The sequence below is a fragment of the Prunus avium genome, chromosome 8 (assembly GCF_965620075.1).
Source record: "Prunus avium chromosome 8, drPruAviu1.hap1.1, whole genome shotgun sequence".
Lineage (NCBI taxonomy): Eukaryota > Viridiplantae > Streptophyta > Magnoliopsida > Rosales > Rosaceae > Prunus > Prunus avium.
Window position 1 is genome coordinate 35,385,601 of NC_142291.1, and position 21,617 is coordinate 35,407,217.

The window sequence follows — 21,617 nt, forward strand, 5'->3', positions numbered from 1 at the left end:
AATTACATTTTCTCTAAATAGTTGTTTAGGTCATTAATCCTCATTAAAGAGTGCACTCATTGCAATACAAATGAATCCATTATAGAAATTTTAAATATATATCACGAACTTTTCTCAAACAACAAACTTTTCATTGTTTTTCATCTCTCTTTATGTCAAAATGCACAATGAAAACCAACAATAATTTAAAGTTCAACACAATCCACGAAATGGAATGAGAATGAGAATTGAATGAAATCAAGTAAGGAATAAGAATCCAATTTCTTGGTTCGAAGAGCCCCAAATTTTCTTATAAATGTTATGTTTGAGGATAGTACCAAGTAGGGTTTTTTTTAGTATGATTCTAGAGGGAACGAGAGGATAAGGGGTGCTCCATCGGGGACAAGGTTCCTTATTCTAGGACATAGTCGAGTGTTTTTTTACTTGTTCTTATAAACAAATCATATCGCTATTCTGAAAAAAAAAAAAACAAAAAAAAACAAAACCTGCTATCAAACTACATTTTAAAATCCAAGAATACTTTGTCGACATTCGTAAACAAAGTTTAAGATAATTTTTCCGTGACAAGCATTACTTATGGAAAGCAAACAAAAACCTTGTACGACAAAGATGTTTTTCATAGTCCTGTCCAGCGCATAGAGGCAGGTGGCATAACCTTAACGCCACTCCACACTTCACTATAAACACTCCCAAGGCCCAGGCCCATACATTTCTCTAGATCGTCTCCAGTATGGTCCAACCGGGAAGTAGCCAAAATGGGAGTGCCCCATAAAAAGCAAAAGAAAGAGGGCTGCGACATAAAACACTCTCTTGCTTGTCTGAACTTTCCTCTTTCTCTCTCTTCGTCTCTGTATGTAGGGATTGCTGAGAGTAGCAGCCACTCACTCACACATCGACCAGCAGTCTCAGTAGCCATGGATTGATCGGTTCTCCTCGGAATTTCCACAATTCCTTCTGGGGTTTTTGGTAAATTTCCTTCCTTTACTCGCAAATTCACTCATTTTGCTTACTTTCCTACTCTTATCTTCAGATCGGCGCCGTTTCTTTCCGCGGATAGTTCTCTATTTTCCCGCGAAATTTCTTTCATTTTACGGGAAATTTAGAGAAATGTTTACCGCGAGAGCGAGCCGGCTGTTGTGAACGGAATTGAAGAGTTTGGGTTACTTTATTTAGTGTTTTTGTTATTCAATTTCGAATTTTTGTAATGTTTTGTTTGGTTAGGGTTTCTGAGTGTACTTTGTGAATCTAGCATTTGGGAATTGGGATCTCTTGCTTGGATATCTTCATTGCGTTAATTCAAGCTTGCTGTAATTACTGGTGAGCTATTTTGTGATAATTTGTCATAAAAATTTAGATTTTTTTTTGTTTTCTTACAATTTTGGCTGTGCTTTCTTTGAAATTTAAGCTGTCTTTTTCTGTCAGTTTGATTAACCGAGGTTAATGCTCCTCAAGGTTGCTACTTTTGCTACAAATGTGTAACTGTTTTTAATTTGAGGGTAATGATATTAATAGATTAATTGTGGAGGTGAAATTGTAGTGGATTTGTTGAGCTAACATTCCCTTTTGATGTTTCATAGGACCACTTATTCAAAAGCTCAGTTTATTACCCCACTGAACTTCCAGCTTTAGCATTATTCTTTGACTTTGGTTTGAATTGTGAGTATTATTCTAAGTTCAAGCTATGAAGTTTTGATCATTTTATGTTTTAAGTGGAGACAATTCGTCCCATTCACCATGCCATTTTGAAGGTTTTCTATGTCTTTCAATACTAGAAAGATGACCATTCACCATGCCCCTTCCCAATTTATTAAAATGGTCTCGGATCTGAACCAAGTACATTCTTGAAGCTCCCCATCAGTCCATCTTCTGTTTATCAAATTTAGATATAGGGAAATTAATGGCTATCAAATCTTTCATATCTTTTTAAAGATGTTTGCATATGGATGACCACTCAACCATTGAGGTGGCTTGAGAAGACAATAACATCCAATTCACCTCAATTCAAATCCTCTTCTGCAGCCGCTGTACTACTTTATTCTCCTAACTTGTTTCCTGCAGTTCTACCATTGAAGCCAACACTATTGTTAAATACCTTCACTGTTGGACTTGTATCAAGACCTGAAAGGATAATTTTTTCTTTCTAATAATTTACTTCCCTTTGGGTGTGGCATAAAAACAATACAAGTGCATACCTGATGCATGTTGGCAGATTAAAATATATTTATACATCCAAGTATGCATGTACTGATCTGTCTACTGTTTATCGGTATGATTAGATTAACCAAAATTCTGTAAGGACTCAGATTGTGGGGAAGGGAATTTGTTTTTCGGATTAAAGTTTAGCATGTTGTTGTTGCTTCTGTTTCTGCTGCTTTGACTATCAATACTTCTATATGTTTTGAGACTTCTCTCTTTTGTTATCTCCAGATCCTTTGCCATGGATAATACCAACTCAGTTTCTACACTGATAGATTGTACAACCTCTAAGATACAACAGCTTCAGAAAGCATTTGCTGAACTTGAGAGTCACCGGGCTGTAACCCTGAACTTGAAATGGAAAGAACTTGAAGAACATTTTCATGGGCTTGAAAAATCCTTAAAGAGGCGTTTCCATGAGCTGGAAAGCCAAGAAAAGGAGTTCGAAAGCAGAACAGTGGAAGCCCAAAAACTGTTAGAAAAGCGGCAAGCAGCTGTTGTGGCCAAGGAACAAGCTTCACTGGAGACTCTTCAAGAGAAGCGAGATGCTGCTATATACGTTATTACTACTGCTCGAGAGAAGCAAAGGAAGGTATCAACTGAGGAGTCTTCTGTTGTCACTGATGATGGCCAGGGTGGGCCACCAAGTGTGGAAGAGAAACCACCGGATGTGATGGTTTCTGATAGTAACTTTGAAGAAATGAAAAGTGCTGAAAATGGGAGTATAGAGGTGATGTCCTATCCCCAGTTAGTGAAACTATGTGAACAGATGGACTCAGAAGGGCTCCACAAATTTATATCAGATAACCGCAAGAACCTTGCTTCCATAAGAGAGGAAATTCCACTTGCATTAAGAGCTGCAGCCAACCCTGCCCTATTTGTTTTGGAGTCTTTGGAAGACTTTTACCGCCTGGAAGGGCCCAATATGGACGGGAAGAAGGATTCAAATCTGTTGGGTGTCCGTCGTACTTGTATCATGTTGATGGAGTGTCTGAGCATATTGCTAACAAACCCAGATTTAGTCTCTGCTTCTGATGTAATTACGGAGGAGGTTAAGGATCTGGCAGAAGCAATTGCTGAAGAATGGAAGCCAAAGTTGGATGCTCTTGACATGGATGCTAGCAATGGGAACTCACTAGAGGCTCATGCTTTTTTGCAACTTCTTGCTACTTTTGGTATTGCCTCTGGTTTTGATGAGGAAGAATTATTCAGGCTAATACCAATGGTTTCACGTCGTCGCCAAACAGCTGACCTTTGCCGTTCTCTTGGATTGACTGAGAGAATGCCAGGTTCGTCTTTTATTTTTGAAGAAATACATTTTAGGTGAAATTTGTCAAGCTTTTTAGTTTGTTAAATAAATGCACTGACCTTAAGATTTGATCATGTTTTCTAAAGTAAAGAAGTGCTTTATCATTTTTTTTGGGCCTTATCTCTTACCAGTTTGCATGTATTTTTGGCAAGTTTTTGTTTACAATTCTATAAGTTACTATTTTTTGTTCCTCTGCTATTTAGATAGTTTCCATTATAAGCACTGAAATAAAGATATAATTGCAAATATAGAATTACTGTGTTCTAACCAATATGATAAAGTGCGTAGTGGTCTTAGATGAGTCCTTTAGAGGAGGAAGACATTGAGATTTTCCTTTTCATCCTGGATGAATTACTCAGAAGCCTATATACTATATAGTATATAGGCTGCTCTTGCATTTCATTAAATTCTTTGTGTAAAAGTCCAGCAATGTCAGACGCTATTATCTTGGCATTAGCAGGATAGTTCTACTAATACTTAAAACTTAATGGGATGCAGGCTTGCACTCATGCACCAACATGGCGAACATAGTAGTTGAAAAGATTGATTTCTCCCTTTCACGACCTATTTTGTATTTTCTTACAGTTGATTCTGTTATTTTGGTATTTTACAGGTGTTATTGAAGTGTTGGTGAGTAGTGGACGACAAATTGATGCAGTAAACTTGGCTTTTGCATTTGACTTGACAGAGCAGTTCTCTCCTGTGCCTTTACTCAAGTCCTACTTGAAAGAGGCTAGAAAAGCTTCACCGGTCAAACCTGGAAATGCATCTCCCACAGCACAGGTGTGTTCATCACTCTCATCTTTTAGGGGTCTTGGTCATCTTTCTTGGATGCATATCCCTACTTATTAATCTGAGATAGCACTCATATTTGATGGGTTTTGCCATAAAAAAAATACGTCTATCTAAATGCAAATTGGATATACATAACAAATACTTCATTATTTCAGAATGAAGTGAACGACCGAGAGCTGGCTGCCCTTAAGGCTGTGCTCAAGTCCATTGAAGAACATAAGCTTGAGGACCAGTATCCAGTTGATCCACTTCAGAAACGGGTTCTTCAGCTGGAAAAGGCCAAGGCAGACAAGAAGAGGGTGGCTGAAGCTGCAAAGCCTCAACCCAAGAGACCTCGCGCTAACGGTGTTGGATATGGGCCCCGTGTCACTAATGTTGTTGCTGACAAGACTTTCTATCCTAGAGTTGCTGAAAATAGGTACCCGCAGTACATGTATGACAGACAGTTTGTTTACCCTGGACCTGCTGACAACCACTGTCCTTCCCTGCTGGGTTCTGCTACTTACAACATGTCTCCTGCTCATGGCAACTACTTTGCAACTGGCTACCAGTATCAGCCTGCATATCTTCACTAATTTGATGGCCAAAAGTGACTTACGATCCTCTCAGTTTAACGGTTAGTCTTTAACCCTCTGAGTTCGTTGATGTTCCGATGTATGAATGATATTAGTATCCAAAAAAAGACCCAAAAAAACAAAAAAAAAATTTGTCTTATTAATTTGTTAGTTGGATGTACAAGAAGATATTTGATCCTCTAATATATGTACTTTGTTTTTCTTTTGTATATGTTCTTTCTTGATCTCCATAATCCGTTGTATTCGATTTTGACTGCATGCAAACTTTCTGAAAACTTTGATGCAAAAGCATTCTTTTGAAACCATGGGGATGCAAATTTTAAACAGACCCCAGCTCCTGCACGCTTTTGGGTTGATGGCTTTTCTGAATTTGGGACCCATATCAATTCAATTAACGCTCAAATCTCTTTTAACCGGAAAGTTCATTGGGAGATTGTGATCATGGCAATTCAGCTCAAACTCAAATATACAGTTCCATTTTTGTTGTTCCTTTCGCAATAATTGATCACGTGATTAGCATGCGAGGCGGTTATCTGAGAAGGTATATCTTTTCGATGCATGAATTTTCGGTCCAAGTACCAACAATTGATTGATTGAAGAATAAAATGGCAAAGAAGCTCATTTTATTCAAAGAGATAAGGCAGGCGCAGGAGTATGCTTCAAAACATAGACAAGTACAGTGGCGTGCATGCGAATGTTATGCCAATTATTCAAAAGCTTGACACATACAGATTGAAATAATTGATAACGTAGAGAGCACGCAAGTATGAGAAGGACGTTGTATGCCCCTTAAATGCACGAAGTTTTTTTTTTTCCAAAGTACCATCAATTCATTGACTAAGAACATGAAGGCAAAGTAGCTCATTTTATTAAAAGAGACAAGACAGTACGATTCAAACACAAAAGTAAATATGGTCCGCAAATATGCTAATGCTATGTCAACTATTGAAAATTCGCCACACGCGAATTGAAATACACAATTGATGTGATAGTATTTCATTTATTTTTATTATAAGTCCACTTTGGACTTTATTTATCGTAAAAAATTGCCACATCAATCGGTAAGTTGTTTTGTAGAAAGCAAAGAGGTATTTGATCATAAAAATTAAATAAAATAAAAGAAAAAAATAAATGAAACGAAGAAGAAATGAAAAGAGAGGTTTCAAAAAGCCTAGCCCAATTTAAAGCGACACCCCAATGTCCAGCCCAATTGGTCCCGCATCTCGAACGACCATATCTCCAGCGTCGTTTAATCGCAATGAACTCTCCTCCAAAATCTCACATTTTTCAAAACAAAAGCTCCTTTCCCTCCCACAGTTTACAGTTATATTCATTCAAATTCCCGCCAACACACAGATGAGAATCGCCGAGTTATCGACGCCGGACCTCCGGCAAGGCCACGCCGACTCGCAATCGCATTCGCATTCGCATTCTCAGTCGCATCAACATCTACTCTCCCAAATTGAGTCCTCCATCAAACAAACCGAGAATCTCTCCTCTGACCAGCTCCCGCCGGACACAATCTCCGCCGATCTCCGCCGATTCTCGACTCAGCTGAGTCAACTGGCTCCCTTCGCCAACTCCCTTGGGCTCCTCATCTGGAAGCTCAGCTACCGCCTCTGGAACGCCTGCGTCGACCTCTCCAACGCCGCCTCTCTCCGGTCTCTCCCTCCCTCCAGAGCCGAAGACCACGCCAAGCTCCGCCACGTCGCCGCCGACCTCCTATTCATCGCCAGCGATGTCTCAGGCGTTCCTTCCCCGGCAATCAAGTCCGCCTCCTTCTACCTCAAGACCGGCCTAATCTGGCACGATCTCCGAAGCTTCGACCTCGCTTCCTTATGCTTCGAGCGAGCCACCGATATCGTCTCGAAGATCGACCTCGACAAAGTCTCCGATGCCGGAGAGAGAAAGCTTCTGCTGGACTTGAACATTGCGAGATCCAAAACCGCATGGGACGTTCGGGACCGAAATCTCGCGATTGCGTTGCTGAACCGGGCCAAGGGATTGCTATTCGCGTCGCCGGACCACCACAAAGCACTCGCGAACCAGTACTTGGCGTTCGGAAAGACCGCGCTGGCCAAGAGCGAGGAGAGTCAGGATCTAAACGACGCGTTGAAACTCATGAACGAGGCTCTGGATCTGTACGAAAAGGGATTGCGTGAGGCGAGAACACGCCAAGAGATCGGGGACCTCAAGGATCTGAGGTCGAAGACGCTCCGGTTCATCTCGGCCCTCCATTTGCAGAAGAACGAATTCGAAAGCGTGATCAAGTGCGTGAGGGTGTTGAGAGAGGAATGCGAAAGTGGGGACCACCATCCGAGCCTTTCAGTTCTGGCGATGAAGGCCTGGTTGGGGTTAGGGAAGTACGGCGAGGCCGAGAAAGAGCTCAGGGGCATGGTCGTAAATAAGGGGATTCCTGAGGGCGTTTGGGTGTCGGCTGTGGAGGCGTATTTTCAGGCAGCTGGAACGGCCGGAGCAGAGACGGCAAAGGGAGTGTTTTTGGGGCTGTTAGGGCGGTGCCACGTCAGCGCCAGCTCGGCGGTTAGGGTGGCCCACCGGGTGATAGGTGACTCCGGCGAGGGGTCAAGAGTTAGGGCCAAGGTGGTGGCGGAGCTCGTATCAGACAATAGAGTTGTGGCACTCTTCAATGGCGAAGGAGCTGCCAAGCAGAGAACGGCAATGCATGCGGTGCTTTGGAATTGGTATGGTCAACTGTTCCAGTTCAATTGCTCCATCTTCCTTCCAAATATGAATTTTCAATCGTTAAAATCTTAAGAATTTTGTAATTTTACAGTGGTGCAGAGCATTTCCGATCAAAAGATTACGAAACGAGTGCAGAAATGTTTGAGAAAGCGATGCTTTATATCCCATTTGACATTGAAAGTAGAATTCTCAGAGCCAAGGGATTTAGAGTTTTATGTCTCTGCCACCTGGGTCTGTCCAAGCTTGATCAAGCACACGAGTACATTAACGAGGCCGAAAAGGTTTGCTTAGAGCTACAAGATTGGAGTTTTGGTTCTTTGGGAACTTAATTTTTTCACTGATTAAATTAGCGCCTTCTCTGTTTCTGCAGCTTGATCCTAACATAGCTTCAGCTTTCCTAAAGGTACCCCCATAGCTTTAGCTTGATCGTAACATATGTTACTATTTTATTACCGTGTTCAGCTTGAACCTAACACATCCTGTGTGCTTATGCAGTTTAAGATTTATCTGCAGAAGAAAGACCAGAATGGTGCTATTGATCAGATTCAGGCAATGGCTACCTGCCTTGATTTCACCCCAGACTTTCTCTCCCTTGCAGCCCATGAAGCCGTTGCTTGCCGTGCTCTTGCTGTTGCTGTTGCCTCTCTATCCAATCTGCTGAACTTTTATGCTCCGGGAAAGTCCATGCCAGCTACTGAAGTTGTAGTTCTACGCACCTTGGTCACAATCCTTACTCAAGAACCTGGGAATGAGCTTGAAGCCCTCAAGTTTGTTAAGCGTGTTCATAACCGGGCTTCTGAGCTCGGGTCTGATTGCTTTTTCGGAACAGGGGAGGTCGGAAGACGAGAAAGGAATTGGTTTGCTGTGACTTCATGGAACTTGGGGACCAAAACTGGGAAGGAGAAAAATTATGAGTTGTGTGGCGAATTCTTGAGACTGGCATCTGAATTTTATGGTCTTCTGGCTGATGGGCAAGCAGAAGAAAACATGGTCTGCAAATCATTGATAATGAGTGTATCTGCAATTATAGCTTCAGAGAATCAGAGAAAGACTACATTGTCTGAAATTGAAGTGAAACAAGCACTAGAGCTTCTAGATAAAGCAGGGAAGGTATGGATTAACTAATTGTATGCTTATTTCTTGCAGGCATTTGATCTTTTGATTTTTCCCAACTCGTCATATGAATTAGCTGATATGATATGTGACTTGTAATAACTTCACCTCGAGGATTTCCTTTGTTCTTCTAATGGGATTTTGTATGGATGCAGATACTAAAGTCAGTCTTACCTGGGACTCAACTTAATGGTGATCAACTCACCACCACTGAGCCTGATCTTTACTTCATCTACACCATTTGTGCCTATGATATCCATGGAAGGCTCAATGACTCAGGATCACAAATTAAACTTGTCCAGAAATTTACCAGTTCAAAGGCTTGCAACCCCAAGCACCTCCTTCAGATTGGCATCAGCGCTTCACAAGGCCTGCGAATCAATCACGAAGTAGCCACCTTCGCTCTTAACAAATGCCTTTCAGATTTCCTCTCTTCCTCATCACCAGACTACAAAAATGTGGCTCTCATCGTTCGAAAGCTCATCGGAGTAACAAGCATTCACAAGGGGGATACAGATGATGAGGCTGTTTACGGAATGTACAAGCAAGCTTACAGAGTAATGGTGGGACTAAAGGACAGCGAGTATCCAACCGAAGAGGGAAAATGGCTGGCCATGACAGCATGGAACAGAGCATCACTGCCTGTGAGGCTTGGACAGATTGATGTGGCAAGGAAATGGATGGATGTGGGTTTGCAACTTGCTAAGCATGTTCCTGGAATGGAGACTTATAGGGCATGCATGGAGGATTTTATTAATGGCTTTGAAAAGAGATTTTGTGCCCCAAATGATGGTGAAAGAAAAACAGACTCAGCTAGGAGTATAATATAATCAGTGTAGCTTGTATAGGGGGTGGTGGAGGACATTGCTGTAAAGAAAATTATGGGTGCATACAAAAACTTAGTCCTTGAGCTAATCATAATTAGACGAACCTAAGACTAATAACGATTCAAGTATCCGATTATCGTTCATGTCGTTAATCCTAATTTGATAATTTCATATTAGACTCATATTGTATCTAGAATATTAAGCTCTACTCTATGAAGCTCTAAATATTTTAGTGTGATTAGACCATTCCCCATGTGGGAGTGTAAAATTGGAGATGTAAAGCCTCTTTCGCATTTCCGGTGAATGTAAAATTGTATTCGATTATCGTTTCATGTCGAGAAATAGTTAATCCTAATTTGTTAATTTTGTATTAGACTCGTATTGTATCTTAATTTAGTACCCTTACTCTACATATGAAGCTCTAAATTTTTTGCTGTGATTATGTTACAAATGGTCATTTTTGCTATTTTCACAGAGGACAGGTCCAAAAATATATAATCGGGCCGGAGTTTTGGGTCATGGGCTGGTTTTAGCTACTACCCAAAATCCACCGTCCAAGGATCATCCTTTCCCTTCTTGGCCTTATCCCTCCCTCTCTCTCTCTCTCTCTGGTATTGTCTCCGATGGAGTCTCTTTCCATGATCCTCTCCTGCTCTCCACCACTGCAAAACCACCTCAAAACCCTGAAACCAGTCACCTCAGGACCAATCTCTCTTCCCCAAAACTCCACCTCTACCTCCATTGTTGCTTCTCAACCATTCAATTCTTCCCAACTTCACTTTCCCTCCACCAAAAACAACCTTCAGCCTCAATCCTCAAAATCTGTCCAAAACCCATCTTTGATTCTCAAAACCTCTCCTTTTTCACAAGGCTTGACAAGAAACCAGCTTTATTTTCTTCTCACCGAGCTCATTACAACTACTGCATTCACTCTTCCTGGTTTTGCTTCTGAAGCTGCAGTCTCCTCGACTGAGCAAGTTTCTGACAGAATAAACTTGGAAGCAATCTTAGTCTCCATTGATGACTTTTTCAATCGAAACCCTTTTTTTGTTGCTGGCTGTACATTCGTTTGGCTGGTGGTTATACCTCTGGTTCAAGAGTATTTGAGAAAATATAAGTTTGTTCTCGTCATTGATGCATTTCGGAAACTCCGAGACAACCCAAATGTTCAGCTTTTGGATATTAGGGATGAGAAGAGTTTGAAATATCTGAAGTCTCCAAATTTGAAGATTCTGAATAAGGCTACGGTGCAGGTTCCGTTTTCTGAGGATGATGAAGATGGGTTTGTGAAGAAGGTTTTGGAGAGGTTTGGGAACCCAGCAGACACTGCCCTCTGTGTTCTGGGCAAGTAAGTGTAAAATTTTTGCTATAGCTTTGTGTTTTTACTTGGATTTCTGAATTTTAAATACAAAGCTGAAGTTCATGTTGTTCAAAGATAGAAACCATTGCTTAAGTTGACCACCTAGTTAACTCTGGATTGATTGTTTATGTTTGTTCCAAATATTTGTTTTCTATCGTGGATTAAATGTTTCTGTGCTCTCAGTATCAGCTTATCTTGTTGTAAGGTAGTTTTGATGGTATTTCCATCAAAGTGGCTGAGTTACTGTTCAAGAATGGTTTCAAAGAGGCTTATGCAATCAAGGGTGGGGTTGGAGGCACAAAAGGGTGGTTGGTAAGCTTCTTTTCATTTCTTCTACTTGCTACATTTTTCGTGTTATCTATGATTAATTTAACTCTAGTTTCTGTCCAAAGAGTTCCATTGAGATCAACCGTGGTGTGTTGATGCTTGTGCACATTCCTGTACTTGGTTGATTGATTAAGTCCTCAGAAAACATTGGTTGGATGTGTAAGATCAGGATTGAGCCATCCCATCATGTCGTAGAGAACTCTATAATCCTCTATTGAGGAACCTTCCCTCTGACTGCTTAGTTTTTGTTGAACTCTGTAGACTTCTGTTGTACTAGTAACTGCCTACTTTAAGTAAAATTTCCGTGTTGCCTAGTGAAATGATTTTCTGCATAAGTTTGAAATTTCTTCTAGGCTGTTTTAAAGACCATTCAACAATTGCATAGAACAATTCTGAAGTTACAGTTTTAACTCAAGGAGTTGCAGTATTTTGGCCATTTTTGGTTCTATTAGATATTGTGTTTACTCTACTTTTGTCCTCCTCAGGAATCACAAGAAACTCTTTTGCCACCATCTATGCATATCTACCCCAAGAAGAAGGTTGAAACTTCACAAAAAACTGGGATGAATGGAGGAGTTGTTCGGGGCAACGAAGACAGCAATGGTGCTGCCTCTGCTGGAAGTCTTTCCATAGGAGAAAGTCAAGGGATGGACAATGGACACACGGCCAAGTCTACAGACTCCGTGTCACATGTGAAAAATGGCTCTAGATCATCCTCTCCCTACCCAAGTGTATGTTCACCTTCTCGTTTATGACTAGTTACAAGAAAACTACTGATCCTTAATTGTTTATGCCATATTGGTGGGTGGATTTGCGCATTCAGATGCAGCTTCAAATTCCTTTTCTAATAGGATTCCTTGATGATAGCCTTTCCAAACCACATTCTACGTACACAATTGTCTGTTTTTATGTATATTAGCTTTTTTGTGTTTTGAATGCAGTACCCAGATTTGAAACCACCATCTTCCCCAACTCCATCGAAGCCCTGAAATCGATAACATGAAGCGGCATCTCCTTGGGCGAAGCAAATTTTTTTAACAAGTTTTGCCAATCATTAGTTCTATATCCATCAGATTAAGGAGAGGGTATTGAGAAATGAGTTCTGTTGTATCCCTTAGTTGGCAGTAAATTGTTAGTTCTGATTTTCCATATCAGCTGTATATTTGATTTTGTCATTAATGTGTACTAAAATTGTGATTATTCAAGTGGAATTGTGTTCAGAAACAAAAACCATTCCAAAATTTTCAAGTGCATCCATCTCACAGTACTCAATATGAGCCTTTAACACATGAACGACAAGTAGCATACTTTGTAAGTAAACGACACCTCCCAACTCCCTTGTAAACAGACGACATGTCTTTAATTCCCTCTAAACAGCAAGACGGCATGTCGTTTGTATCATATTGAGGACGGATTTGAGAAAAATTCCAGACCCGATCGAATTGTTTAAGAACCGTGACCCAAAACCACAAAATACCCATCAAACCAGCATTCACAATTGCAATCAAAATCGAAAGGAACCCACTTTTGGCTACAAAATTGTAATCATTCAAGCGATTTATGGATGCTCTGTCATGGGATGGAACCCTCACGTCACGTGACTTTCTTGTTTCTGCACGTGCTTTTGCCGAGAAATGGAAGGAATTCAACTCTGCCTTCCCTCCATGGACGTGGGTTCCTTGTCCTCCTAAACAACCACCTTGCCATCTCCCTCAGTTACAGCAGCAGCAGCAGCAGGGCTACTTGTCACTGGAGAAGACATGCCTTCCTGGGTCAAGCAAGAAAGGACACGTGGCCTCTCAGGTAATCAAGGCTTAATGGGCTTCTTACGTTAGCATTTAGCAGAGTTTAATGATGTTTTGAGCTCTCATAATTTGTTAATGTCTCTTTTACAGGAAGATGTTGATGAAATAAGTCTTACTGAGGGAGAAGAGGAGCTTGAGCCTGTTGACAATGCCACACTGGTAATAATGTATTGTGATTGCTTTCTTGTTAAAACACTGTTTTTCGATTAAAATTGCACCTTATTATCAATCTTGCATTTTTATCATTTTTACTTTTCCTATTTGCAAGGTTGAGACCAACAACAGTCCACAAGTATGTTACTATGATTTCCATATAGTGTACAGTGATTCGTATCGAGTTCCGGTACTGTATTTTCATTGTTACTACATAGGTATGTTTATCTGTTTTTAGGAACTTAAACTAAATTTCATGAATCACTTATGAACACTGAGTTAATTCTGATTTTTGTGAATGATATAGATGGTCATCCTTTGGGATTGGATGAAATTGAAAAGGACCTACCTGCATGCTCAGCAAAGGTGTTACTGGAATCAAAATGGACATTTATAACTCAGGAGGTACATTTTCCCAATATTCATTGCAACCATTTCTTTCTCTTAATCTCTGGATGCATTCTTCTATTTGGGAGCTGCCAATATTGAATTAAATATCTGAATGTGGTATACATAGGAGCATCCTTACCTGAACAGACCATGGTACAAGTTGCATCCATGTGGTACCAGTGAGTGGATGAAGCTGCTTTTCCTCGGCGATGATTCTCTGGCTAAAAACGGAGTAGCAGTTGAACAATATTTGGTGTCTTGGCTCTCAGTTGTTGGTCAAGTGGTTGGTATTAGAATCCCTTTTGAAATGCTGAACAATCCTAAAAGTTGTAATTGAACGTCTGCTCTATGAACAAGAGTTGAAAATGTTCATGCAAAACTTAGAAACTGGAAAAATTATGGATCAAATTATGTACTTGTTCATCCTTACAATTACAGAAAAGCCTTCTCAAATCAGCTAATTCATGAATTCCAAGTAACATCTAGACCCCGGGCTGAAACTCAACGCTGTAACTCAATTTAATTGTCATTGGTATGCCGCCCCATCTTCCATTTTCATGGTACTCCTTATAGCAGGTTTGTATTCAGGATAATTGAACAGATTCCGTCGTATTTAGCATTTCAAGTTCATCCTCACTTTTCTTTGCTGTCCGAGTAAAGTGAACAAGAAACTCTGTATTTCCCTCAGCACCCTTAAGAGGAGACTCAATCCATCCTTTGCTGGTAAATCCGAAATTCTCCACACCCTTGATAATCCTCTCAAGAACCTATACAGTAAAACTTAATCAATATCAGGCTGTAATTCATTTTACTCCCCAGAAATAGTGGATAAAGCATTTATTCCACTTTCTGTTAACAGTTGTGGAAAAAGAACCTTAACAGTTGTTATCAAGTAGGGCTACATAACAGTTGTTATGGAGAAAGAATCTTAACAAAAGGATGAAAAATAAAATCTTATTCTCTTTTAGATATTAGGCTGAAAGAAACCAAATATAAACAAGGAAGAAATACTTACTTCTTGATGGACAAATGGATCTCGCACAATTCCACCACTTCCTACCTGCAAAGAAAATGAAATTCTGAATTTAAAACAAATGCTTATTTAATGTTTTCTGGATAATATTGATCCTTCTCTTATCACTGTGCAGTTGAAATGATAAGAAGGTTTTAAATTTTCCATCCCTCAAAAACCATTGATAGCTAACATGCATCTTATACAGAAAACAAAACAAAATATGTGCAAACTATATAGAAATTGTTTCATGCATTGAGCATTATAAACGGTAAGGAAAGTTTGTACATGTAGAGTCTGTAGACCTATAAAAGTCTCTCTAAGCTACGCTTTACGCAAGGCTTAGTATGAAGAGAAAAGTTTGTTTGATCAAAGCTAGTTTCTCATACAGAATGGTGAATGCATATGCAAAGGAAATAGTCATTATTCTGGAACATCCAGAAGTAAATGCATAGTGCTTGCATAATTACCCTGTTCATAAGGGTTTTCTTTACATATAAAATAGCAGTTAAATTGGCATTAATGTTGTAGCCCAGATAAGAAAGATATCTCCTTCCCTATATTGATATCTCTTCTATGCTTTCTAATTTCTAGTGAAAAATAAACTCAAATTAGCTTCCAAACATAAGTAAAGGTCGATAGAAGACAACTTTCTTACTTGTGATCTGCGAGCTTCAAATTGAGGTTTGACCAGGGTGACTAATGACGACTCTTCCTTCATTACCTTGATTACAGCAGGCATGACCTGCTTCCAAAGAAAAAGAAGTCGTAACCCAAGTGTAAAACATATAGGCATAATACTGAGAAAAAGCTAACTAGCCTTCAAAATACAGGAAACTCGTAAATAAATCAACTATTAAAAAAATAGAACTTTGTTTTCCTTGGGGGATAGCACATAGAGAACATTTCGAGTGAGATGAACAGTAAATCCTCGGGGGTGTCCCCTCACAGAAAATAAAACAAAGATTGAAATCACCCAAAGAACCAATGGTAATTTTACTAATGTTTGAAAGCTTACCAATAGAATAGAGATGAACGAGAGGTCCAAAGTCACCAAATCAACTCTTTGAGGGAGTCCAGGAAGGTGTCTCAAATTTGTTCGTTCTATCACACTAACACGTTCATCCGTTCGAATTTTTTCTGCCACCTAATGAAGCCAGCATACATAAGTAATCAAGAAACACCAATGACAAAAATGCAGAGTAGAAGAATATCAGAGATAAGTATGGCACAGGCCATTGTAATTCCATTTTATCTGTATTTCTATATTCGGGAAAAGTAGTAAAAAAAAATGCACCTCTACTGATAAACATACACTTTTAATTAATGGAACAAAGCCTGATTTGCTACCAAATAATTGTATTACCTGCCCATAACCTACATCAACTCCATAAACAAATGATGCACCATACTGAAGTAAACAGTCAGTAAATCCACCAGTTGACAACCCTGAATCAAGAGCTACTTTGCCAGAAACATCAATACCTAGCTGTTCAATGGCAGCTTCTAACTTGTGTCCTGCTCTGGATAGACAATATAAGAACAAATTAGCACTAGAGGTCTTGCTAAAAGTTCGTGCATGAACGAATCTTAGTATAAACGAAGTGAAAGTTGGTTTGTCAAAGTAAAGTAATCACCTACATACATATTTTGGGACTTCAGCCATTATCTGTACAACAGCTTTGTCAGAGACTGGAGTCCCCGCTTTGTTAACCACCTTTCCATTTACAAGTACTTTCCCTACACCAACAAACATGAACATCTAAAGTTAACTCCCTACAATGTTATATTATATAACAGCACATAAACAAGATGAGCACAAATTTTTACAAACAAACATTAAACTGAGAGTGTCATAATAATCCTGAACTATGCAGCTGAAGTGAACGCAAACCAACTTAGAACTTTCCCCGCCTTGTTTTAATGAGTGGGTTTTTGTAATTAACTTTATAGCTCACCTTGTATGATCCATGACTGGATGAAGGTTCGGCTATATTGCTGATACCTTTCCAGGCATACCTCATCTAGCCTCCTCTTCCTGAAATTGTCATTTTCCAAACACAGTACTGAATATATTAATATAAATGGGTTTGCTGGAACTCAAAACTAATTGCAAATGGGTTAAAGTATACATATTGGGTTTGACAAAAAAGCTTACTTCTTTGCTGGTTGAACCTCAGCAGCAAAGCTTCTATGTATTGGCACTCCGACCCATCTTGCTGAAAACAAAACAAAGTCTAGAAAATTAGAGATTTCAACTGTTGGAGCCAAATAACAGAGATTCAACGAGGAAAAAAAGCCAAATTTATTTTTTCATTTTCCATGATGAAAGCACAATGAGACAGCGCCAAATGACAGAACGTTAGGTGCTTGTGAAAATTACCCAATGAAAATGAAGAAAATACAAGGTGCTTTCGAGAATCATGTAATAGAAATAACTCCGTTGGAGAGGAAGAGAGGAGTACCAGGGAGCTTATGATGTGAGTTGAACTGGGATAAAAGGAAGAAGCTTGAAGTTCTGCAGAAACGGCGGGAGATGATGTTGTGATTTGGGAACTTGAGAAGCTGAAGTGCCATCTCTGATTCTCCGCCCACGGCTTGTGGAGGCTACCCATTTGAGTAGTTTGTTCTGGGCGGTCGGATGGGTTTGGGTTTGTAATTGGGCTAGAATTTTTATCATGGCCCAAGATTTGCTTTTGTTTTTTTAGCTTTAAATCTTAAAAAAGATTCCAAATTTTAATCTTTATAGCTTTAAATCCTAGAAAAGATTCCGAAGTTTGCACCTTTTTAACAAATTTCCGTCCACCGAATTGTACATTGTTCTGTTGTTTTTTTTTTTCATTTGCTAGGGAGGGGAAAGAGGGAGTATTGTATTAAGTTGTCTCAAGATCTATGTGAATTGAACCCGGATGCACTTTAGGAAATGAGAAGAGTTTGGCCCATTTTATAACAAAAGTTTAAAGTTAAGTTCTTTAGCTCCTAAACATTGACAAGTAGTATGTTGGTTGTTTTATTTTGTGACAGAAAATCATCGACCAAAACTTAATTTATACTGTAAACTTGAAAAATATGTGTGTATGGTGTTACACAGCAGATGAGGACCAGAAAATGTCTATCCCGAGAAGCCTGGCCAATCATTGTATGCAACCAGCAGTTAAAACAGCCATTCTCTCCCGCCTTGCTACCGTTATTACAGTTTACAGAAGGACTAAGCACCAAACATGGCAACCCAAGCCAAAAGCCCTTCTCTTTGTTATTCTCATAAACTTCAATGCTTTCTTCACAATCCGGTTCCTGCATCACTCTCACTTGTTGGCAATGGCAAGGCTCACAAGAAGGTTCTCAAATTTAGTTGCAGATCCAACGGCAACGATGTATGGTTCTTTGTTTGATTTAATTCGATGAAACGAAAAATTTTACCATTGTTAATTTGTGTACTTTTATTGATGCCTTACTATTTGTTTTTTTGTGCCAGGATTATTACATAGATGCTCCTGTTGAAGTGGGTGATGGCTTTAGTTTCAGTGGAGGTGCTTACTACTTATTAATTATCTTCCCAAATCCAAATATTACTCTTCTGTTCTAGCTTTTTTAATGGTGGAAATTTTGGGAAGCTAATTGAAAATGTGGGTGTTTTTGACAGGAAAGTATTCGGATGGGCCAAGCCCTTCTGATGAATGGTTTAAGCAAGGGAAGATAGTGAGTCCTCTTCCTATTTTTCTCTCTTGTTTTTTCCTTTTTATTACTTCTGCTAAATTAACCATTTAAAAGCAAATTAAAAACCCTATTTAGTTCGACCTTCTAGTATGTTTTGGGTGAAATTCCATCATATGTTTGTTGTTTTGCATAGTTTTGCAGTGTATCTTATTAGGATCCCATTTTTTCTTCTTCTAGGTGAAAGCTTATGCTGCTTTTGGTTCCGGTGAGAAGGCAAAAGACCCCATTTTTGGACTTGCAATGGGTGCTGATTCTCAGGCCTCCACTGATATTTTCAGGTAATTTGTAAATTATCTTTAGGAGACTAGTACTAGCTGACATGTTCGAAACATGATAATTTAGTCTTTATTTATATGTTCCCGTGGCATGCAGACCATGAAATTGAATTATTTGCAGGGTTTATCTATATACATGATTTTGTTCAATAGATGGTTTTGCGTTGAATCCGGAAGTGCTGATAACCCTTCAGTTATATTAATTCATGGTTTCCCTTCTCAGGTGAGTGAGTCTTAATTTGTCAATGTAGGAAGGCTTCTACAATCTTTTTGCTGTATCTGTATGATGCATTTTAAATGTATGTTTTCACTTGTGAAATCCATTTTCAAGTTCAAATGTGTAGATATAAATGTCTTCATATTGTTCTGTTTCTTCAAGTTCCCATCTATGCTAACTTTGTAGATGTTGGATGTGCAATTGGATCTAATAGCGTATAGTTTCCAATTTGTAAACTTCATAACAATAATATTGATGTGGATTGCAAGATATAATTTGATTTAAATATTGTAATTGGACTTGGTTCCTTATTCATAAATGTGTTCAAATCATCAGGCATACTCTTACCGCAAAGTTCTTCCCATGCTTTCTAAAGACTATCACGCAATTGCTTTTGATTGGCTGGGTAAGATCATAGCTTTAGCTTACCCTGAGTTGTACTTGAAATTCTCTATTTTACTCCTTTTTTAGCAGTTGAACATCTGTGATTTCTTCTTCTTCAGTTGATTTTAGGTAAATTATGGGAAAATGATTTTGGAATATGTGCTCTGAATATGGATTTACATATATATACTAATATACATGGCAAGAATAAAACTTCTTGTGCAATTTTAGTTTGGCTTTGCTTGCAAAGCAGTTCAATGGCTTCAGAAGTTCATGTTACATTGCATCTCATTATGATTCCGACTGTATGCTAAGCCGGAACATTCCTATGTCTTTCCCTTCAACTACAGGCTTCGGATTTTCAGATAAGCCTCAACCCAAATATGGTTTTGACTACACTCTGAATGGTAATTTATTTTGGTTCCCTTCAGTACTAATCTCATATCCAAAGTAACGAAACTCTTGTTTATGTCGAGTTTTGTCATGGCTTGCAGAGTTTGTATCATCCTTGGAGTCATTTATTAATGAAGTTGCTGTTAACAAGGTCACACTCGTTGTCCAGGTATTTGATTTCCCACTGAATGTATAAACATGTAGCAGGCTACATTAGTTATTGCAAAACATGCAACTGAAAAAAACTTCTGATCTTCGATGTGCTTCTCAGGGATACTTTGCTCCAGTTGCTGTTAAATATGCTAGCAGCCATCAGGAAAAGATTGACAACATAATACTCTTAAACCCTCCTGTATGGATTCTCCAGAAATCTGCCATTCATTTTCATTGTTTTTACATTTTCTACCGATACTTTATCGTTTCAATACTGGGTCTGCCAGAAGATTAATTAAGCCAGTACCTACATAGGTGGTCAAATTGCTGAATTTTTGTGAGGTTTTCATATTTTAGCACTCACTTCCTTATATCTCAAGAAAAATACTAATGTTTCTCAAGGTTCCCATGAAATGGCAATGACCTTTATAGATATCTGCATTGACTGCCCTTAGGACTTTCCTGATACAAGAAATGTTATGGTGATTATTTTTCTCCTGGTTATGGAGTAGAAATTGGCAACTAGGATCAAGATAGGCTTCTGCCACATGGAAATTCTATCTTTTATTTATCTTTTTTATTTGATTGTGTATATGATGCATGCCATAATGCTCTCTTACTGCATTAGGAACAAATTCGGGCTGATGATAGTGATGTTCATATTGATTTTTTGGCTATTGAGAATGACGTCTAATCAATATGATCTTGATCCTGTGTTTTTCATTAAAGCTTACAGCGAAGCATGCCAACCTTCCATCAACCTTGTCCATATTCAGCAACTTTTTGTTAGGGGAAATATTTTCTCAGGTAGGAAGGTTGTTTTATAGTTTCGTACTTTATCTAACATTTTGTACACTTAATTTGTTGCATTTCTGTGCTTATACATTCAAATTAGCATGCATGTCTGTCTTCATATATGTCCTAAGACATTTTCTGTTTTGTTGCTCGAGAAAGAAATTATTCCATGTAAACTTGATCTTGCTTCTTTCTGTGCTCAACTAGGATCCTCTAAGGGCTAGTGATAAAGCCTTGACGAGTTGTGGACCTTATAAAATGAAAGAGGATGATGCAATGGTTTATAGAAATCCTTACCTCACATCTGGGGCATCTGGGTTTGCATTAAATGCAATTAGCAGGGCCATGAAGAAAGAGTTGAAGGTGAACCTTCTTCTTATCATATTTGATTTAAACATACATCATCTTTTGTTTGGTATAGAATGGCTTTTCTGGTTACATGGAAGCTCCAATGGAAGAGGGATTCTTATTTTGGCTGAAAGCAAAATCAGTTTTCCATGAAAATAGGTGATTAAGCTGCTAATGCTGTTTCTTTTGCTGAGTTTGGCAGAAATATGTGGAGGAAATGAGGACTATGCTAACAGATGAAAATTGGAAAATTCCAACTACAGTATGTTGGGGCAAAAGAGACCGCTGGTTGAGTTACGAAGGAGTCGAAGAATTTTGCAAGGATTCAAAGCATAAGCTTATTGAAATTCCTATGGTAACAGCTTCTTTTATGAACATATGCAGGAGAAGTTTTAGCTTTACACAGACATAAACACATGCACTTGCTATTTTTGTGCTATACTTTGCTTAACATAAAGATAAAGTAGAAAATAATTACTGTTGCTGTATTGATATTGTTAAATTGTTTGAGGTTGTTAGTTTTGAGAACTCGTGCAATTTGTTTGTTGGGGTTTGCAGGCAGGCCATCATGTGCAGGAGGATCGTGGCGAAGAACTTGGAGAAGTCATTAAGGGGGTTATGAGAAGAAACCGCTTAAATTTGTGATACTTCTGTGATAGCATATTTTTATTTTTATTTTTCTTGACTCAGCCAAATTGAGAGAATTAATTTATTCATAAAAATATGTGAATGTACGACAAGAAAGACGGTAAATTCTGCTCTCATTTCTT

At 38.9% G+C, this 21,617-nt stretch overlaps 6 protein-coding genes across 12 annotated transcripts; 5 read left to right on the forward strand and 1 right to left on the reverse strand.

Annotated features, from left to right (window-relative positions):
- The first annotated feature begins 805 nt into the window (after positions 1-805).
- On the forward strand, positions 806-5,084 carry LOC110758797 (FRIGIDA-like protein). Of its 6 annotated transcripts, none has more exons than XM_021960714.2 (6): positions 806-966; positions 1,222-1,317; positions 1,578-1,656; positions 2,428-3,485; positions 4,119-4,288; positions 4,456-5,084. In XM_021960714.2, exons 4-6 carry the CDS (start codon positions 2,438-2,440, stop codon positions 4,873-4,875), a joined length of 1,638 nt encoding a protein of 545 aa, XP_021816406.1. In that variant the 5' UTR covers positions 806-966; positions 1,222-1,317; positions 1,578-1,656; positions 2,428-2,437; the 3' UTR covers positions 4,876-5,084. The 6 variants fall into 6 exon arrangements, with proteins under 6 accessions (XP_021816406.1, XP_021816409.1, XP_021816408.1 ...); XM_021960717.2 differs by having other exon boundaries at positions 1,250-1,317; XM_021960716.2 differs by lacking the exon at positions 1,578-1,656 and having other exon boundaries at positions 1,250-1,317.
- Positions 5,085-6,058: 974 nt separating this feature from the next.
- On the forward strand, positions 6,059-9,861 carry ATSPO22 (Tetratricopeptide repeat (TPR)-like superfamily protein). The gene is made up of 5 exons (XM_021960724.2): positions 6,059-7,577; positions 7,670-7,859; positions 7,949-7,981; positions 8,074-8,688; positions 8,847-9,861. The coding sequence occupies exons 1-5, from the start codon at positions 6,073-6,075 to the stop codon at positions 9,519-9,521; spliced, it is 3,018 nt and encodes a 1,005-aa protein (XP_021816416.2). The 5' UTR covers positions 6,059-6,072; the 3' UTR covers positions 9,522-9,861.
- A 200-nt stretch (positions 9,862-10,061) lies between these two features.
- On the forward strand, positions 10,062-12,410 carry LOC110758830 (Rhodanese/Cell cycle control phosphatase superfamily protein). 2 transcript variants are annotated; one of them, XM_021960758.2, is made up of 4 exons: positions 10,067-10,866; positions 11,088-11,190; positions 11,691-11,936; positions 12,147-12,410. In XM_021960758.2, the coding sequence occupies exons 1-4, from the start codon at positions 10,142-10,144 to the stop codon at positions 12,192-12,194; spliced, it is 1,122 nt and encodes a 373-aa protein (XP_021816450.1). In that variant the 5' UTR covers positions 10,067-10,141; the 3' UTR covers positions 12,195-12,410. The 2 variants fall into 2 exon arrangements, with proteins under 2 accessions (XP_088101084.1, XP_021816450.1); XM_088244958.1 differs by lacking the exon at positions 12,147-12,410 and having other exon boundaries at positions 10,062-10,866; positions 11,062-11,190.
- A 135-nt stretch (positions 12,411-12,545) lies between these two features.
- On the forward strand, positions 12,546-14,184 carry ATG10 (autophagocytosis-associated family protein). The gene is made up of 5 exons (XM_021960760.2): positions 12,546-13,008; positions 13,101-13,169; positions 13,279-13,381; positions 13,471-13,568; positions 13,681-14,184. The coding sequence occupies exons 1-5, from the start codon at positions 12,766-12,768 to the stop codon at positions 13,888-13,890; spliced, it is 723 nt and encodes a 240-aa protein (XP_021816452.1). The 5' UTR covers positions 12,546-12,765; the 3' UTR covers positions 13,891-14,184.
- Positions 13,913-17,188, reverse strand: LOC110758831 (bacterial hemolysin-like protein). The gene is made up of 9 exons (XM_021960759.2): positions 17,031-17,188; positions 16,724-16,784; positions 16,524-16,603; positions 16,203-16,305; positions 15,932-16,088; positions 15,584-15,712; positions 15,224-15,310; positions 14,569-14,613; positions 13,913-14,320 (listed from the first exon to the last, which is right to left on the reverse strand). Exons 1-9 carry the CDS (start codon positions 17,140-17,142, stop codon positions 14,138-14,140), a joined length of 957 nt encoding a protein of 318 aa, XP_021816451.1. The 5' UTR covers positions 17,143-17,188; the 3' UTR covers positions 13,913-14,137.
- A 411-nt stretch (positions 17,189-17,599) lies between these two features.
- On the forward strand, positions 17,600-21,611 carry LOC110758843 (alpha/beta-Hydrolases superfamily protein). The gene is made up of 13 exons (XM_021960774.2): positions 17,600-17,939; positions 18,041-18,095; positions 18,209-18,264; positions 18,460-18,560; positions 18,711-18,780; positions 19,111-19,180; positions 19,509-19,565; positions 19,653-19,720; positions 19,823-19,903; positions 20,434-20,511; positions 20,707-20,862; positions 21,050-21,202; positions 21,406-21,611. The coding sequence occupies exons 1-13, from the start codon at positions 17,787-17,789 to the stop codon at positions 21,490-21,492; spliced, it is 1,185 nt and encodes a 394-aa protein (XP_021816466.1). The 5' UTR covers positions 17,600-17,786; the 3' UTR covers positions 21,493-21,611.
- Positions 21,612-21,617: the final 6 nt, after the last annotated feature.

Excerpts from the sequence above, each read along its gene's own strand:
- LOC110758797 (XM_021960714.2), top strand. The coding sequence starts at position 2,438 with ATGGATAATACCAACTCAGTTTCTACACTGATAGATTGTACAACCTCT. Across the intron at positions 3,486-4,118 it reads ATTGACTGAGAGAATGCCAG|GTGTTATTGAAGTGTTGGTG; the intron begins GTTCGTCTTTTA and ends GGTATTTTACAG. Across the intron at positions 4,289-4,455 it reads ATGCATCTCCCACAGCACAG|AATGAAGTGAACGACCGAGA; the intron begins GTGTGTTCATCA and ends TCATTATTTCAG.
- ATSPO22 (XM_021960724.2), top strand. The coding sequence starts at position 6,073 with ATGTCCAGCCCAATTGGTCCCGCATCTCGAACGACCATATCTCCAGCG. Across the intron at positions 7,578-7,669 it reads CATGCGGTGCTTTGGAATTG|TGGTGCAGAGCATTTCCGAT; the intron begins GTATGGTCAACT and ends GTAATTTTACAG. Across the intron at positions 7,982-8,073 it reads TAGCTTCAGCTTTCCTAAAG|TTTAAGATTTATCTGCAGAA; the intron begins GTACCCCCATAG and ends GTGCTTATGCAG.
- LOC110758830 (XM_021960758.2), top strand. The coding sequence starts at position 10,142 with ATGGAGTCTCTTTCCATGATCCTCTCCTGCTCTCCACCACTGCAAAAC. Across the intron at positions 10,867-11,087 it reads GCCCTCTGTGTTCTGGGCAA|TTTTGATGGTATTTCCATCA; the intron begins GTAAGTGTAAAA and ends GTTGTAAGGTAG. Across the intron at positions 11,937-12,146 it reads CATCCTCTCCCTACCCAAGT|TACCCAGATTTGAAACCACC; the intron begins GTATGTTCACCT and ends TTTTGAATGCAG.
- ATG10 (XM_021960760.2), top strand. The coding sequence starts at position 12,766 with ATGGATGCTCTGTCATGGGATGGAACCCTCACGTCACGTGACTTTCTT. Across the intron at positions 13,009-13,100 it reads AAGGACACGTGGCCTCTCAG|GAAGATGTTGATGAAATAAG; the intron begins GTAATCAAGGCT and ends TCTCTTTTACAG. Across the intron at positions 13,170-13,278 it reads CTGTTGACAATGCCACACTG|GTTGAGACCAACAACAGTCC; the intron begins GTAATAATGTAT and ends CCTATTTGCAAG.
- LOC110758831 (XM_021960759.2), bottom strand. The coding sequence starts at position 17,142 with ATGGCACTTCAGCTTCTCAAGTTCCCAAATCACAACATCATCTCCCGC. Across the intron at positions 16,306-16,523 it reads CCAGTCATGGATCATACAAG|GGAAAGTACTTGTAAATGGA; the intron begins GTGAGCTATAAA and ends TTGTTGGTGTAG. Across the intron at positions 16,089-16,202 it reads GTCCCAAAATATGTATGTAG|AGCAGGACACAAGTTAGAAG; the intron begins GTGATTACTTTA and ends TTGTCTATCCAG.
- LOC110758843 (XM_021960774.2), top strand. The coding sequence starts at position 17,787 with ATGGCAACCCAAGCCAAAAGCCCTTCTCTTTGTTATTCTCATAAACTT. Across the intron at positions 18,096-18,208 it reads TGGCTTTAGTTTCAGTGGAG|GAAAGTATTCGGATGGGCCA; the intron begins GTGCTTACTACT and ends TGTTTTTGACAG. Across the intron at positions 21,203-21,405 it reads AGCTTATTGAAATTCCTATG|GCAGGCCATCATGTGCAGGA; the intron begins GTAACAGCTTCT and ends TGGGGTTTGCAG.